The sequence below is a fragment of the Mustela putorius genome, unplaced genomic scaffold (assembly GCF_011764305.1).
Source record: "Mustela putorius furo isolate JIRA1106 unplaced genomic scaffold, ASM1176430v1.1 tig00000450_pilon_pilon_pilon, whole genome shotgun sequence".
Taxonomy (NCBI): domain Eukaryota; kingdom Metazoa; phylum Chordata; class Mammalia; order Carnivora; family Mustelidae; genus Mustela; species Mustela putorius.
Genome location: NW_025421385.1, coordinates 9,589,128 through 9,606,776, shown reverse-complemented (window position 1 = coordinate 9,606,776; position 17,649 = coordinate 9,589,128). Strand labels below are relative to the sequence as shown.

The following is a 17,649-nucleotide window of genomic DNA, read 5'->3' as shown; positions in this document are numbered from 1 at the left end:
AAAAAACAAAACAAAACAAAATTAAAAAAACAAAACAAAACAAAAAACATTGCTCTGTACCTAAGAGGTAGGGACAATTCTATCCCATTTTGTGGACGAGGAAATTGGCCCAGGGAGGTTCCAACATGTGCCCACATTTGCCGAGCTAGTAAATGCCCCCTGGTCAGGACCCAAACCCAGGCTCTGGCATCAGAAGGAGTGCGAGTGAGGGATGTACGTGCTGCCCCCCGCACCCCCTGGGGAAGCTACCCAAGTACAAAATGCAGTCGGCTCCTCATTATTTGTGAGTCGACTGTCAGGTAGAGCATTTCCAACAGAGTCATTGGATAATCATCCAATGTATTTATTAAGCACATATTCCGAGTCTCTAGAATGAGTTTCCAAAACATGCTACTTCCTCCCTTTTGGCCTCTTAATGCATAAATGCACTGCACGAGAGCCGCGGGTGGTCTCCGAGGTGGCCCCACTCTGTGCTTGGACCTCCGTGGCCAGTCATGGTCAATGTGTGCTCGTGGAAGGCACACTCGATTTTATCATCAGGCTCACTGAAATATCATTAGGGCAGTAAGAGTGTTGCCCTCCCCCCAGAAATAAACCTGAGGCCTCGTACTAACGGGTTATATAACTGGCACTACTGGGTAATTAGCAGTTGATCGTTTTCTAGTTTGGGCCTAGAAAGTTGGGAGCCTACTGTGCCACTCTCCCCCCAAACTGCGGCCCCTCAAGAGCCCCCTGGCTTGTCCCTCGGGGGTCTCTTCCGAGGAAGGGCTGCAGGCAGGGACAGCCAAGGCTCTGGATGGAAGGTCGCCTTGGGCTGGGGCGTCAGACGTGCCTGGGAAGGTGCGAGGCTTTCCCCAGGAGACCTCCAGACCCACCCAGGAGCCCTGTTCGGGCTCTTTGGGCCAGAAAACCCCTCAGGATATGCTTGTTTCTTTACAATTGGCTTTGCTTCCTACTGGCTTGTATTTGTGGATCATGGGGCCAGGCCGTGAGGTCCAAGTGAGGGGCCTCGGAGGAGCGTAATAGACAAAGGACAGCGGAACAGGCCTCCTTCCCCAAATCTGAAACGCATCTGAACCCAGGAAAGGAATTTCGAAGTCTCCCATTTGGAACAAATCTGTTTTCTTGTTCCCCGTTCTTCGATTTGCCTTTGGCGCTGCTTTGTTGTCACGGCCGGTGCGACAAATCGACCAGGAACGTGAGGGTAAGAGGACGGTGAAAAGAAATGAAGAGACAAAGAGACGGGGGCAGCAGGAGGAGCACGGAGGAGGATGTCCCATAGAGCCGATTGTGCTCAAGGCTGCGAGGCATTATAGAGCTAACAGAAACAATCATAAGAAAGTATCTATTCTTAGCTGATTACTAAAGAGTTTGCAACATGCACAGAAAATCCTTCAAGCTTTCCCATTATCTATTTCCCAAGCCCCAATAGCAGACCTTTTAGCGCCAGAGGTATTGACTTCAAGGCCACTCAAGACATAGTTTGTGTAAGCACAGCTCAGTCTTACAGTGGTGTGGTCTAGAGCCCGCGCAAGGGCAGCAAGGTCCGGCCAAGAATTTCTGACCCCGGCCCAGTCGTCTCTAGCTGACTAGCCAACGTGTGGGAAGTCACGTGGGCGAGCGCGCGCAACGCACAGCACAGACCCTTTCTCAGTGCTGCTCGACCTCATCGACCTAAGCCTTTTGTGCGGCTATTCAGCCTGTAAAGGAGGCGCACGTCAGGGCCTGGTTTGGTCCTCGTCTCAAGCCTTCCCGTGGCCTCCCCCACTTTGTATCATTTATTTATCAAATCTCATCACCAAATCTACTGCTTCCACAACTGGATAAAATTTCCTACTGTGGCTGAGCTGGGGCTGTATTCTTTCCCGAGCCCAAGTCCCTCTGGATGGGGCGCTTCTTGAGGACGGCCCTCCCCTCGGAACTACGTGACCTGCTCCTGGATTTGTGCAGGGAAAATGGGCCCCTGGCCTCTCCCACTGTGCCCACCGGCTCCCGGAACTGGCCCTGGACAGAAATGGCAGGGGGAGGGCGCTTGTCTTTGCTTCTCCCTCCTGTCGCCTTCTCTGCCCCTTCTCTCTCTGCCCTACCTCACCCACCCCAATGCCCTAAGAGGGCCAGTACCCTCCACGGGCATCCCAGCCAAGCCTCTGCAGTGGGGACTACGAACCACAGCGGGCCTAACCTCACGCACCTGAATTTCCCGAGGTCTTCCGAAACGGTGTAACGACATACTTGGGAGATGTCTTCATGTTTCCATCTGAGAACTAGGAACCATGAGGACAAAGACCCACGTTTGGTTCCCTGCACGGGTCCCGTCCCCAGGACTGTGCATGGCTGCGGGGTGGAAATGGCCAGGTTTGGGAAAGGGGTTTCTCCTACAAGTGTAGCAGAGGGAATGGAAAATTGGAACAGCAGAAGGTCCCAAGGTGTGATCAGTCAGGCCCTGTGGGCCAGTGCTAAGGGTCATCCTGTCACTGACAGGTTGAACAGAACACAGTCTACACAGTCCAAGAGTGGCTGTGACAGAGGGCGGGGTGCAGGTTCCATGGGACACCCAGGAGGGCTTCCCAGAGGAGGGGGCCAAAGTTGTCGTCTGTTGTAAGGATGCGTAGGAATTGGGGGAAGGAATCTGGGGGAGGACGCACAGGAGCAGCACGTGCCATAGCCCTGGGGTGAGAGGAGAGCAGGGCCTGTTCGAGGAAGCCCTGAGAGAGCTCCCGTGGAGGAGTGCGGGCACCACAGAAGGCACAGCAAGAGGGGAGGGCAAGGAGGCGTCCAGATTAGAGGGGTTCCCGGCCACCGTGAGGGCTGAAAGGAGACTTGAGGCAGAGTGTTACGGTGTTGAGTGTGTGCTTGGTCCACGAAACAGGCTGAGCACAGAGGATGCTGAACACAGAGGATGCTGAACACAGAGGATGCAGGCCGAGACGAAGTTCATTTTGTTGTCCCTTCTGTCCTTTCAGACTCTTTTGAGGACCTCGTTCTTTTTTTTTTTTTTTTTTCTGCTCCTGAATGAAACCCCCTGCAAGCCCCTTAATTTCTCTGTGACCTAAAAATAAAACAAAGGGCTCGGGGCACTTCCGTGTCCTGGAGCACGGTGTCACTTCCGTGAGTAGGGACCCCAGAGTTCACTGAAAGGCAGACTCTCCTCCCCTTCACCTGTAGCCGGGTTAGGATTTCAGCACAGCTTTTGGAAAGTCGCAGTTCACCCCCACTGCACACGGGTCCGTCCCAGGGGACCTGCAAGGCTCCTGTCCACCGTGGGCTGCAGATGACCGCTGTCCACCCTTCTGTGCTCTTCCCACTTGATCTTCTGTGCCCTTGCAGGGGGTCACACACTCGGTGTGAGCGGCATGGGGCTCCAGCACCCGCCCCCCACCTTTGGAAGATGGAGGTCCTTGTCGCTCGCCTCTTGGTTTTTCCAAACCTCTGGGAATCCAACCGAAACTGGAAGCAGAGAGAATCCCATTGTCACAAGTATTTTTCCAGGCCTTGTGACTGTGCAGTCTGGAGACCCGCTGGTGCTCGTTAGAAAAACTCATGTCTCCTGAGAGGCAACCTGACAAGGAGGGGGGCGGCCTCAGGGGACCGGCCAGCCACCCTCGGGAGGAGGAGGGGGCGCGCAGGCACCGGGACGCATCTGCAGCATCTTGCGGAGGCTGCGGGGCCAGCGGCCGAGCCCCACGCGGCGGGGGCCGCACAAGGAGCGGCCACTCCTCAGCCCAACCTCCCCGCTTGCCCTTTGCAGTCCTGCCCTTAGACTCAAGGAACACTGAGCCTTCTCTTGGGAAGCAAAAAAGGCGGCTCTTTTGATGGCTGCATAAAGCTTCCCGTTTCTTCCGTCTGGGCCACAGCTCCCGGGGCCACAGAAGAGACGGTTTTACTGTTCTCTGGGCACTTGCCAGCGAGAGACAGGGACGCGCTTCTCCTCGTTCAGCCACCAAGCTTCTGCGCAGCTCCTACTGGGCGTCCGTGGCGGGGCTCCGTGATTAACACCTGGCTCTTGCCCTCGTGATGCTTACAGGCCACGACAGATGCAAATCGGCCAGCGGGGGACCCCCCCAACAGGACGTGACCAACAGGGCGCGTTGGGGGACCGCGGAGGGGCCTGGTCCGGGATGGGGGTGGGCGTGGGGTCGGGGTAGGTGCTTTTGGGGGAAGATGAAGGCCGTGGTCTGGAGCTGGCAGGCCGCTAGATGGGGGGGGCTGCGGATAAACCCTGGCGACACCAGGCGGAAAGGGGTGTGTGCCACTACAGGGGTCCCGTGCAGGGCCCAGAGAATCCAGAGAAGGGGCAAGAGCAAGATTTGGGGGCTTTGGACAGTGGAGTGGAAGGGAGAGTGACTGGGGAAGAAAACCCAGAGCCGGAGCAGTGCAGGGACCGCAGACACCGGTGCGAGCAGGCGGGGCTGGGGCTGCGGTGTCACACACTCAAGGAAGGACCTGGGGACATGGTGCCTGTCCTAAGAAGGCACAGACTGAGGCCGGGGTGGGAAGTGGGGACAAGTAGTAGGAGTGTTGGCGGGTGGTGGAGTGACCCCAGAGCAGGGCAAGCAGGCGGAGAGACCTTATGAGGACTGGGCGCTAGACGAACCTTAGGGGGACGGGGTGGGAGACCATGGGAGCCCGCAGCAGGTGACAGGGAGGGAACAGATGCTACGGGCATTTTTTAAAGGCCGAGGTGACAGAATCAGTCCCTGACTGGATGTGAAGGTTAAGTGGGGGTGTACCCCCAGGGGCCTGCACTGGGGCCAGACAGAAACAGGGAGTCCCAAATGGGAATGAAAATAGGGTTGATGACGCCTTTGGCTTTTTGTTCCCTCTTCCGATGTTTGGTTTGGTTTTTCTCTGGCAGCCTCATCGACAGAAGAGGCTACATCCAGTCCGACACGCCGCAGCCAGCCGCACCGTCCAACGGGATGGCCGCGTACGGGGCCACGCAGTCACAGAGCGACATGGTAGGGGTGCCTGCGGCAGGCCCAGTGCTCCCGCAAAGGCTTCTCTTCTGCTTCTGTGTCACTAACCCAGTAACAAATCAAGCACTGCTAGAAAACTTTCCCGGACGCCCACTGAAAGTCTCACTGGGGGGAAGGAAGCGTGAAGTGAAGGCTGTGCCCAGCAAAGGATGAGGGCCGTTGAGTGGTTGGTGTGTTCCAGGTCGGGTCGTGTAAGGGGACGTACACGTGCAAAAAGTCCTCCAGGAGCAGGACGTGGCACCTTGTGATGGGAAACCCCCTTACACAGAACCAGGGCGTTGTCTAGGGAATGAGATAGCAGTGCTGGCAGCAGGGCCGGCCGGGTGGTCCCTTTCCGTGCCTTCGCCTCACTCTATGCATTGGGTGGCCAGTTCACCTGTCTCTCAGCCCAAACCCTAGATCAGCCATGCACAGCTTAATGCTCATAATCAGACAAGGTTTTCTTCATTCGGAGCCCAAACTGAGTAAGTCTCGCCAAAGAAGGCTCCCAGGTGTCCTGCGAGGTGGGGCATACGGACAGGCTTTGTTTCCAGTCTGCAGGTGGAGACTTGGGGCCAGGGCGGGAGTCCCTCCATAGGCGCCTAAAAGCACCGTCAGCTCTGGCTCTGACCGTCAGTCTCTTAAAAACCCTTAGGTGTCTGGAAGACCATGGCTTTCCTCTGTTGGAATGGATTTCCCTAAAGAAACTCAGTGTTTCAGGAGGGAACCCGATGTGACCCCACTTGGAGCTATTTATTCTTTATAGTTGGGAATCACCCAAAACAGAGTTTCTGTAACAAGCAGATCAAAGACCTGTCTTCTGGGGGAGACTGGGAAAACCAGAGCCTCTTGGACACTTTGTTTCCGCTTAGAAAGAACTGTTTTAGAAGCAACAGTCTCAAAGCTGTCTCAATAAGCGCTCAGGGAAACCGCTTCCTCCCCGAGACCCATGAGAATGGGCTTGGACCCCCAGGACAAGCTTGCGGGGGCTTGTTTGTCGGCGGCAGGGGCGTCTAGTTCGAGCTCTGGTGCTTTGCTTTGCTGATCAAGTGTCTCCTTTAGAGGCAAGTGTGCGCAGCACGGTCCTTGCCACCCCACTCTGAGAGCGGCCGCAGGACATCTTGTTCTGTCCGCACTCACCCACACAAGAGGCCCTTAAGGGGCACCGCCTTGTTTTTAGAGGAGGGAAATGAGGACTAAGAGCGCAAGGAGCGAGGCCCACAGGAAAGGAGACTGCATTTATGTGACACCAACTGCGTGCAAAGTACTTGAGCAGAATCTTACTGAATCCAAACCAACAATGCAAAGGGGCCTGCTTGTCTCTCGCTTTTTTTTCTTTTTAAGCTAAGAGAGGGGATTCATCTGCCCCAGGGCACATAGCCACAAGTTCATGGATCCAAAACCAGTCTGATGGCTAATGCCCGTGTCTATTTCGTATACTGCCTCCTTTCCGTGAACAGGCACCATGGACAACAGTATCCATGTCCCGAAGTCTTTCTCAGAGATCGGCAGGTGCACAACAAAAGCCCTGTAAGGAGAAAGTTCCTGTTTGCCATCCTGACCATGGTTCCCACCGATAACTCCTGGGATGTGTGCTCGAACTTTCACACACTGTGTCTCTAGTTCATTCGGTAACTGAGTCCCCGCTGTGTGCTGAGGACTCGACTCGGGGGTAGAGATGTGCGGTCTCTGGAGAGCAGTCCCTCTGTCCTCGAGGAGGCAGAGGTCTGGGGACAGGACACACACACATACCTGAAGGATGCAGGAGGAGCCCTCATTAGACGCTGCCTCTGAGGGCAGGGGTCCTTACCAGACTCAATGAACTTAGGTTTGTTTCATACCCTGACTCCCGTGGTACTGAGCTCGCCCTGCTCTGCACTCTCTTTAGATTTAAGAAGTAAACAAGGCCCCCTTCGGGGTGTTGACACTGTTAAGCCACTTTATGTTAAGACGGGATGAGAGCACACTTTGTTAATTCCACAAACATTTACTGAGCACCTACTGTGTGCCTCCATGCTAGACCGAGAGGGCAGGTTTGACAAAGGGGACATGGTGGTTATTTTGCTTCGTACGGTTAATCAGAGTCATCAGAATTGCCCTTGTGCCTCTGGGGTCCAGGCCATCTAGACCCGCACCATGCCCCCAGTTAAGGACATACTCCCGAGGGCACTGGCCTGGCAGGAATGGTTAGGGTACATGCCTGAAGGGCCAGTCAGATCGGGGGCTTGGGCAGAGCTCTGACCTGCATCAGAGCTTCTTCAGGCCCAACCTGGTAACCGTGGCGTCCTGAGTGATGACCGGGGGCACTGAGTGAGGCCCCATGACCCCAGGCGACTTGCCAAGGCTGACAGCACTTGGACTTCATGCCCTGTCTACCTCGCTCACCCAAGTGGAGGTGGAAGACGCCACGTCCCACAGCCCTGCGTCGCCACCAGCACACAGAAAGGGGAAGAGCTTCATTCATTTCTTTGTCCAAGCGTGCACTGATCTTTCCAGAAAAGCGTACAAGCTCTTCTGGACAAGGCACTGAAAGTGCCATGGGATGTAAAGGAATGATCAAGGCACAGGTCAGCCTGGGGAGCCTTCCGGGATCGTTAACACTCCAGCTGCCACAACCCTAATGACATGTGCAGACCGTAAGTTCAGATACATGACATTCTGCATATGCTTTCTGGACCAGCTGCTCCCCCTGACTCCCGTGGACTCCACAGTAAAGAAATTCCACATCGCTGAGTTCCATGGTCCACCTTCTCCCTATCAGAGACAAAATCTAAAAATCCGGCAAAGTACGCTCCAGATTTGGTAAATAGTGCACAGGTCCCTGGGCCGGGCTGTTCCAGCAGTGATTTAAAAATGTGCAGGGATGTGTCTTCGACATGGGGTGCACTTCACAGTCAGGCACCAGGCTTGAAAGAGGCCTTCCTTCTTCTCCCCAAGAGGAGATAGGGATTAATTGTGCAAAGAGCCAGGCTTCTGCCGCTTGCTGGGTAAATGACCTTGACAAGTTGCTTAACCTCTCTGCCTCAGTGTTTTCATCCATAATATGGGAACATTGATATCCTTTGTAAGGTTTCTATGGGGATTAGGTGAGTTAATGCATGTTAAGCACTTAAAACCTTGCCTGGCACAGGGTGAGTGTTATATAAGTATTAGCTCTATTATTATTACTGTCATCATCTCCCTGATATCCATGATGATAAGATCAACCCTGCATCTATGCTGAGTAACTTGAACAACAATGGACATGACCCAGGTGAGGGAAGGAGCCTCGATGGAAGCAGAGAGTGAGAGCTCCAGTCCTGGCTCTCACCAGTTAACTCCCCCTGACTATTAGCAAGTCACTCTGCTTCTGTGGTCCTCAGTTTTCCCCACCTGCAAAATGCGACCTGAAACTAATTTGTCTCTAAAGTCCCATCTAGCTAGAAACTCTTTGCGAAGCTCTGATCTTTGCAGCTTGACAGGTCAGAAGAGCAGAGAACAACTTCTCAGTCCCCATACACCGGAAAGGGAGCCAGCTCCTCCCAGAAAAGGGTAAACACTGTGACCCTTGGTTCCTCCCACTCCTCCTACCCACCTTGACCCAGACTCGAGACCCTGCTGCAGTCTGGGCTTTATACCAAAACTTCCCCTTATTTGTCTCATACTTCTCAGATTTCTAGGATAAATCCTACTTAGCCGTGATGTATAATCCCTCTTATATGTTGCTGGCTTTAGCTTGCTGGGTGTTCTGTTGAGGATTTCTACATCTATATTCATAAAAGATTTTCGTCTGCAGTTTCCTTTTCTTGTTTTGTCTGGCGTTGGGATCAGGATAATATTAGCTTCATAGACTGAGTTGAGAAGTGTTTCTTCCTCTCTGTTTTTTGGAAGAATTTATGAAGAACTGGGATTAATTCCATTTAAAAGATGTGGTAGAATTCACCAGTGAGGCTCTCTGGTCCTGAGCTTTTCTTTGTGGATAGTTTTTTGATTATGAATTCACTTACTACTTTTCACAGGTCTGTTGAGATTTTTTACTTCGTCTTGCGTCAGTTTCAAGAGCACTTGTCTTTCTAGGAATTTATTTTACAAAGTTACCTAATCTGTTGCCGTTGTCTCTTCAGTCATATCATTACTGCTTTATTATGGAAATAGATGAAAGGAAGGAAAGTTAAGGACTGAAAAAGTAAAAACAAATAAGAAGAGTAATTTGTAGACGTGAAAAGAGAGGGAATGTGGTGGGAGGGAAGGAACATAGGTAAACTGAGCCCTGAAGGGGGTAATTGGTGATTTGTGTGCCGCGGGCTGTGAAATGCTTGTAAGTCCCCCGGAGGAGAGAGCGGGGGTCCCTACCAGAGTGACTTCCAGCGTGGGCTGCAGGTCCTGCTCTGGGTAATGTTAGGACCAGGAGAAATACACAAGCATTTTCCAGAAATTGTCAGAATATGGAAAAAGGAGCTTAAATATTTCAAGACTGACCATAATTCCTTGAGGCAGATTATGACATCTCTTTCTTTTGACTTGCTTCGTCTGCCTCCAACAGACACCCCAACCAAGACCACCTCAAACCGAGCCAACACATCAGGCCCAGCAGCGCTTGGCCAGAAAGAACCCCAATCCCTGCAGGTTTTCCAGTTCTGAGAGCCCAGTGGACATCCAGGCACTTACCTTCTGCCATGCAAGAGCCATGCATCATTGCTAGGAGCGATTTGTCCACAAGCAACCCACCGTCTTCCTTTTTATTTATTTATTTCATTTATTAGATGTAATTAGAGCACACGATCAATAAAAAATGTTCTTGTGTCCCAGTCCCCAATGAGACAGATGTGAAAACTAGCTTCAAGTCCTTTAAAGTTGAATTTAAATCACAACGTGATCTAACAATAACAAACAAGGTGCATTTCAGGCAGTTCTAAAAGTGGAACCAAGTTTATTTAATACAGAATTATACTGTGGCCAGGGGGTCTCCGCTGGGGCAAAAGTCAATTCACGCTGCAGTCAACAGAGTGTGGACAGTGTGGATACTATTACTGCAGGGATCATCTCATTTAACCCCCACAGCAACCTACAAGGTATTCCCTGTTCGGTCTGTTATTAAACGAAACGAGACTGAGACAAAGTGAAAGTTATTTGAAGTTTTATTTTATGATAAGTATTAGAAGTCAGACTGATTGGCCAGAGGAACGAGACTGAAACAAAGTGAAAGTTATCCAAAGCTCTATTCTATGCTAAGCATTAGAAGTCAGACTGACCAGTCAGGGCCGCCTCCGAAGACAGCGACCCCTCCCCATCTTACAGGCTACCTTTTATAGAGCAAAAGCCTGGCCACACAGAGGTGGCCAATGAGATTGTAACACACAGAGAAAGTTGCATAGTCATGTTAGGTCACACGCAGGTGGCCAATTGAATTACAATTTACCCTATAGTAGTTGTTCGAACTGACCGATTACTCTGGTCAGAATTGGTGCTCAAGTTTGGCACCCAAAAGGTGGAGTTCACATTCTTTGGTGGTTAGGGAGACAATATGTGTGCTTTACTGATTGGATGTCTCCACCTGGCCTGACTCGTCCTTGTGTTCTGGGCTCTGTTATTAGGAACTGGCCGACCATATTTTACTGGTTTCCCAGACTTGCTTCTAAGTAAGCTTCTTGGGGTGGGCGGGCAGGGTCAGTTTGAGTTTTCCTGCACAAACAACAAAACGGCTTTTAACCAAGGTGGATTCGCTCTGGCTAAATAGGTCCTTACATTCCCATTTTGCAAAACATGAAACTGAGGCTTTAGAATAATGCCTGGCTTGCTCAGAGTCACAAAGCCGGGCTGCTTTCTGCGAATTCAACTCCAGAAGCCCTCAAATCGGTGTCAGCTGAACCTCTTCAGAGCTGGCCCTTACATCTGGCAGCCGAGCTCATTACAACCCAGTGGGCCTCAGCCCTGGGTGAACGTTAGGATCCCAACGCTGAAATCCCGAGCCCAGCTCAGTCGGAATCCCCAGGTGGTGGTGCAACCACTGGCATTTTAATGACCCCGGAGGTGATTTGAACCGTCAGCTAGCGTTGGAAACCATCACCTTCAAATTCTCTTGAATTCTCCAAGACTTTTGGGTTAAAAGGAGTGATTTTTGAGCCATATTTTGCTCTGACACAAAGAACGTTTTTCTTGAAAAACCTTAGCTGAATTGACTCAACTAAGACATGCTCTGTTCAGAAAATATTCATACTCAGGTGTACGGAGGATTTCAGCAGAATGTGCTAGCAAACGAGAGGCCGGGCAGTTGTGGGACTCCAAACAGAGGTACTTGGGTTTCAGGAGAAGCTTTCTGGAGGAGATGACATCGGAGCCAAATAGTAAGAGGTTCGTTAAAACGCATTAGCCACCCAGGGATGGGAGAAACACGCCACACAAAGCACGGACAGGTCACAGGTGCAAGTGGGGTGGCCCTGCATGCCGGTGCGGGAGCCGGACAACTGAGTTACCAGACTGTGGGCTGCAAAGCAGGTGTTGGAGGGAGCATGTGAAGAGCCTTGCGTGCCTTAGAAGCAGCATGGATTTCTCCACAAGGCAGGGAGCTGTTGCAGAGAGCAATATCATCAGGTTTTCTTGGGGTGAATGGAGCCCCGGAGGTCCCATGCGGTGCCGAGGGAAGCATGTTAATACGGAGATGGGGAAAACAGAAGAAGACCTTCACAGTAGACCTTGCGGCAGTGGGGCTGCTCGGGACAGCCGAGGTGGGTTTCGAAAAGAAGCAGCAGCTGTCAGGGGTGGAGTCTCTGTGGAGGGTTGGGGACAAGGAGCCAGGGATGCGCCCCCCCACACCCCCCGCCTTTCAGCTTGGAAACACAGGGAGAGGGGGAGGGGGAAGCTGAAGGTGCCCATTGATAGCTGGGGGTGACGGGGGGTACCCTGCCGGTAGTGGGGGAAACTTACAGATGGCTCCCTCCCCGTGCTTATGAAGGAATGATGTGGTTTGTAGAAATTCACTTTGAAATATTAGAGACGTGGGCCAATTTTATTAGTTGTCCTAGAAATAACAGCCGATCGGCATTGTTAACAAAGCATGAGCTGCTGGTTTGTCCTCTATTAACCTGATTTCGTTTCTCCTGCTGGAAGAGTCTTTTCTCGAAAATCAACATTTAATATCTTTTCCTGACTCTCTCTCCACCCACCCCTGTCAACTCTGCCCTCACCAAGTCAAATCAGGTCTCTTGACCGAATTAGACACTATCGAGGATGAGCGAATAAAGCTGAAATATGAGGAGGGGGAAATGCAGACGGACAGATTTCAGGACTCAGCACAGTGTGGAAAGGTAGAGCGAGAGCTCCGTGCGGCATCACAGCCCCTGGGCTTGTACTTGCCAGTCCTCACCCTGGGGCTGGGACAGCAGGGACATCAAGTCCTTTAGTCCCAAGAGCCTCCCATTCCTAGCCCGTGAAGGGAAGAAGTGGGGAGTCGTGAACGGAGGCCATTAGAACCGACTGAGCCCCTGTGTGCCCCGTCCTCCCAGCCCCAGCCGATGACACAGCCAGGAACGCAGGAGGGGCTCATTAGACGTTCAGCTGAGTGTGCGTGAACGTCCCCGTCTCGGGGCCTTGCTCCTGGGGGCTCTGCACAAACACTGGTGTGTTCCTGTCTTTATTTCTCCACCTCATTCCTTCCTCTCCCCAGTTTTGTCACATCTGCAAAAGGCTCCCCTATGAATATGAAACTAGGAACCAGAGGGACGGAGTTCTCTTTGGTGCAGGGATAGCCTTGGTACGATCAAATCAGTCCATGGGCTGAGAAACCAGAGGTCACGGCTAGTCTACCCACTGGACACTGTAAGCCAAGTGCCTGTGTGCTTTTCCAGGGATGGTGACAATTTTTAAGACTTGAAAACACATGATGAGCTCTAAAACGTGTGAACTACAAAATCGGAATTAATGCATGTTTAATGTCTACAAGACATCTGATGTCAACTTCATTCATTGTTAATTTTATTAATTAAACTAAACCCAGCACTTATGTGATTTATTCAGCTAGTCTTGCAGAATTCTTCGTGCATCATCTGAAAAAAATAGATTAAACAATAATGGTAAATCACAGGACAAGAAGGAAGCTCTCCTCCTAACCTACATTTTAAGTGTGTTTTAGAAGTATAGAGTATTTCTGGAACCGTAATTGAGCACTCATAGACCCCCAGAAGACGGCTTCATGGCCAAGCAGACATAAACAATGCCCAATGCTAATACTTTTGATAAGAATTGGAGCAGAAGCCATAAATAATTTCACTCGCCCTTCATTTGTATACAAGACCATCTAGAAAACTCCCAGCTTTGCTTTTAACAGCATTGAATTTGTGTGCTAGGTTTATTTCAAACAAGAAGTCAGCGAGAGTAAAATAAAATGTATCCCAACATGAGCAATTTTATTTGAAAATCTGCAGAAACAGAAAGTAAATTATCGCTGCACTGTTTTCCCCTCGTAACTTTAAGTGACAATGTGTGTGACATCTGAACATCTGAAACCATCAGTTCGTTTGTACGTTAAATGACAGTGCTTTGTCCCAGCAGTAAATCAGCCAGCCCTCACACAGCAAACACAGCGGTCCGCGCTCCTGCCCCCACTGTTTCTCCTGCTGCCAACACGAGGGTCTTTTCGTAGATACTCTTCCAAGAGATCGGGTTTCTATTCCAGTGGTCTTCCGCATTTGGATGATTTTTTACTTTTTTATTTTTTTAAGATTTTATTTATTTATTTATCAGAGAGAGCGAGAGCGAGCAGGAGAGTACAAGCAGGCAGAGTGGCAGGCAGAAGCAGAGAGAGAAGCAGCCTCCTTGCTAAGCAAGGAGTCCCATGCAGGGCTTGATCCTAGAACCCTGGGATCACGACCTGAGCCCAAGGCAGTGGCTTAACCCACGAGACACCCAGGCTTCCCTGATTTTTTTACGTTTAGAATGGCAGTTTCATAGAATTCAACCCAATATTTGAGAGATAGTAACCTTTAAAGGCTTGTTTTGGAATGATAGCACAAGTCTCTCAATTTCCCGTTTGTACTGGGTGGATTGTACTGCCCAGTATCCAGGTGCTTGATTGGTTTTTCTTAAGATTATGTGAGTGGTTAGATCTCTAAAAGACACCTAAGGGTGTTTTGGTGTTAGTGCTGGAGCCTTAAGCCCTGGACCAAGTTGTCAGAGAAGTAAGCAGTGATGTCGCCCCCTACTGGTTGAAGAGAGGAGTCCGCTCATGAAAAGGCGAGAAGGTGGGGGGTGGCTTGAGAAAGGCTGAGCTTTTCTCGAGAAGTGTCTGTTCATGTCTTCTGCCCATTTTTTGACTGGGTTATTAGTTTTGAGTATTGAGTTTGAGAATTTCTTTATAGATCTTGAATATCAGCCCTTTGTCTGTACTGTCATTTGCAAATATCTTCTCCCATTCCTGGGTTGCCTCTTAGTTTTGTTGACTGTTTCCTTTGCTGTGCAGAAGCTTTTGATCTTGTTGAAGTCCCAAAAGTTCATTTTCGCTTGTCTTTGGCGACATGTGTTGAAAGTTGCTGTGGCCAGTGTCGAAGAGGTTACTGCCTGTGTTCTCCTCTAGGATTTTGATGGATTCCTGTCTCTCATTGAGGTCTTTCATCCATTTTTGAGTCTATTTTTGTGTCTGGTGTAAGAGAATGGTCCGGTTTCATTCTTCTGTATGTAGCTGTCCAATTTTCCCAGCACCTTGTATTGAAGAAACTGTCTTTTGTCTATTGGATATTTTTTTCCTGATTTGTCAAAGATTAGTTAACCATGGAGTTGAGAGTCCATTTCTGGAGTCCTTATTCTGTTCCATTGGTCTGTTCCATTGTGTGTCTGTTTTTGTGCCAGTACAATGCTGTCTTGGTGATCACAGCTTTGTAATACAGCTCGAAGACATGCAACGGGGTGCCCCCAGCTTTGTTTGTTTGTTTCATCCTTAACTTGGCAATTCGGGATCTTTCCCAGTTCCATACAGATTTTAGGATTTTTTTGTTCCAGCTCTTTGAAAAATGTCAATGGTATTTTAATAGTGATGGCATTGTAAGTATAAATTGCTCTGGGGAGGATAGACATTTAGATGTTTATTCTTCCAATATATGAGCATGGAATATTTTTCCATCTTTTTGTTTCTTCAGTTTCTTTCATGAGTGTTTTGTAGTTTCTAGAGTATAGATCCTTTACCTCTTTAGTTAGGTTTATTTCCTTTGGATCTTGTGGTTTTTGTTGCTGTTGTGAACGGAATTGATTCCTTAATTTCTCTTTCTATAGTTACATTGTTAATGTATAGAAAAACAGCTGATTTCTGTGCATTGATTTTGTCTCCTGCCACATTGCTGAATTGCCGTATGAGTTCTAGTAATTTGGGGGTGGAGTCTTTTGGTTTTTCCACATATAGTATCATGTCATCTGCAAAGAGGGAGAATTTGACTTCTTCTTTGCCAATTTGGTTGTTAAGAATAGAGCTACGCTAGGACCCAGCAACGACACGACTGGGTATTTACCCCAAAGATACAGATGTAGTGAAAAGAAGGGGCACATGCACACCAATGTTCATAGCAGCAATGTCCTTGATAGCCAACCTGTGGAAGGAGCTGAGATGCCCTTCAACAGATGAATGAATGGATAAAGAAGATGTGGCTCTTATACACAAGGGAATATTACTCAGCCATCAGAAAGGACAAATAGCCACCATTTGCATCAACATGGATGGAACTGGAGGGGATTATGTTAAGCAAAGTAAATCAAGCAGAGAAAGACAATTATCATATGGTTTCACTCATCTGTGGAACATAAGCAATAGCACAGAGGACCATAGAGGAAGGGAGGGAAATCCAAAGGGGAGAGAAATCAGAGAGGGAGATGAACCATGAGAAACTATGGATCCCGAGAAACAATCTGGGGGGTTCGGAGGAGGAGGGTGTAGGGAGGGGGTCACAGAGCAATGGGCATTGAGGAGGCACCTGCTGTGATGAGCGCTGGGTGTTACACTTAACTAACGAATCACTGAAAACTACATCAAAAACTAATTATGTACTATACAGTGGCTAGCTGAATATAATAAAAAATAAATAGATAAATAAGAAAAGAAAGGCTGACCTTTAAGAAGAGAGAGGTGGGAAGGAAGACAGGGAAGGAAAAAGAGGAAGAAGAAAGAAGAAATGGGCAAATAAAAATCAGAAGCAGAGGTGAAAAGGAGGAGGTATAAGTACATCGTTTCATGGATCCCCTCCACAGTGACCTTGAAAATATCAGCTGAGTTATCAAATGGGATCGCAACCATGAAGGTTTATCAACCCATCCTCCTGGGAATTTTGGCATTGTGCAAAATGAGGGAATGCTAACTTTAAAAACAAAACAACAACAACAAAAAAGGAGCTTCCCAATCATTGAATCTTTTCTAAGAAGGAGATGTTCAATTTTAGTATATGTGCTGCCGAAGCGAGCACTAAGAAGGAGATGTTCAAAACATGCGAAGTTAATGTGAGAATTATAGTCCCTTGTTGGAATCCAATAAAGTCCATTGTCACGTGGAACCAATAAGAGATTTATATGGGCAAACTCCAGTAGAACAAATCCTGGTCCCTGGGTTCGTCCATATGGGGTTGTTTGTCTAAAGGAAAATCAGTTCAAATGGGACAAATTCTTTTCAAAGTTTTGGGTCAGCAGGATTTGGACACTTAGGTTCATCGTCCCGGTAACTGTGCTCACGGACGTCACGGCCGCAAGTTAAACTGGCGGGAAGCCATGCACGGCAGAGAGTAGGTTAATTATTAATATGAAAGCAGGCCCTATGATGAAAGAAATATCCATAACTATACTCAGAAAGATAGTCATCTTTTTAAATGTTTGAAGAAATCAATGTAGGAGAGAGGCTTGAAGTCAGTTAATACAAGCTAGGGTTCAAAATACTCATTTTGAAAATATTTCTGAGTCACTTATATTTAGACTTTTTTTTTTTTAAAGCAATAGTTCAGGGTCAATTGTTTTTCATGTGTTCAAGCTCTTAGGCTTTACCTCTGGTAATCGGAACACTGTTTTTCATAGTCCTGACCGGGAGGCTGAGCACGGATTTGTTACCGTTTTAATGAATTGTCAGTTTGGCCACAGGAAAGCTCTGTAATGTGTACAGGAGTGGACCCTGGTTTGGAGGGGGCTTTCTCTTTAAGAGAAAGAAAACAATTTGCCAGGAGCTGGGACTTGATCTCAAGCCTCATAGCTTCAGGATAAACCCACCTCCAGGTACGGGTGGTCCTGTTAGAGGCAGCAGTGATGTTGGTCATACAAAGCCTTCCAGACCACATCCAGCTCCACGTGAAGTCCCCAGTGATCACAAGGTCTAAGGAACTAACTGATCACTTCCTCCAGGGGAATCTGGCTCTGCAGTGGGCATGGCTGGAGGGGAGTGACCAGGGAAGAGGACCAGGGAAGTGAGCTGGAGACAGGAGGGGGGGCTACCTCTCCCCTTGCCCTGGTGCCCCTGACCTCGAAAATCTCCAGCTCTGCCCTCTCACATAAGCCTCTGTGAGTCTGCAAACGTCAGTCTTGCACCGATCCCTAAAATAGAATTTGCCAATTAGTGTTCAATAAAAAGGAAGTCTTTCTGCAGGCAACAGAGACAAGCAAGTCTGATTTGCAGTTTTATCTTTCCTTAGAGCCCAGGGTGCTGGGTAGACTGAAGGTATGAGACATGGGGGGAGCTCCAGGAGGGAAGATTTGAGAACAG

The 17,649-nt window shown here is 49.3% G+C and overlaps 1 protein-coding gene across 12 annotated transcripts in view; it reads left to right on the top strand.

Annotated features, from left to right (window-relative positions):
• Positions 1-17,649, top strand: part of ZDHHC14 (zinc finger DHHC-type palmitoyltransferase 14) — a 276,013-nt gene that overhangs the window by 243,268 nt on the left and 15,096 nt on the right. For 11 of the 12 annotated variants that reach the window (XM_045080132.1, XM_004770891.3, XM_004770889.3 and 8 more), the window contains one exon: positions 4,856-4,958. In XM_045080132.1, coding sequence (XP_044936067.1) covers positions 4,856-4,958 — 103 coding nt within the window. Of the gene's footprint in view, positions 1-4,855; positions 4,959-9,477; positions 10,304-17,649 lie in introns of those variants that run through there. The other variant, XM_045080127.1, reaches the window with a different exon arrangement.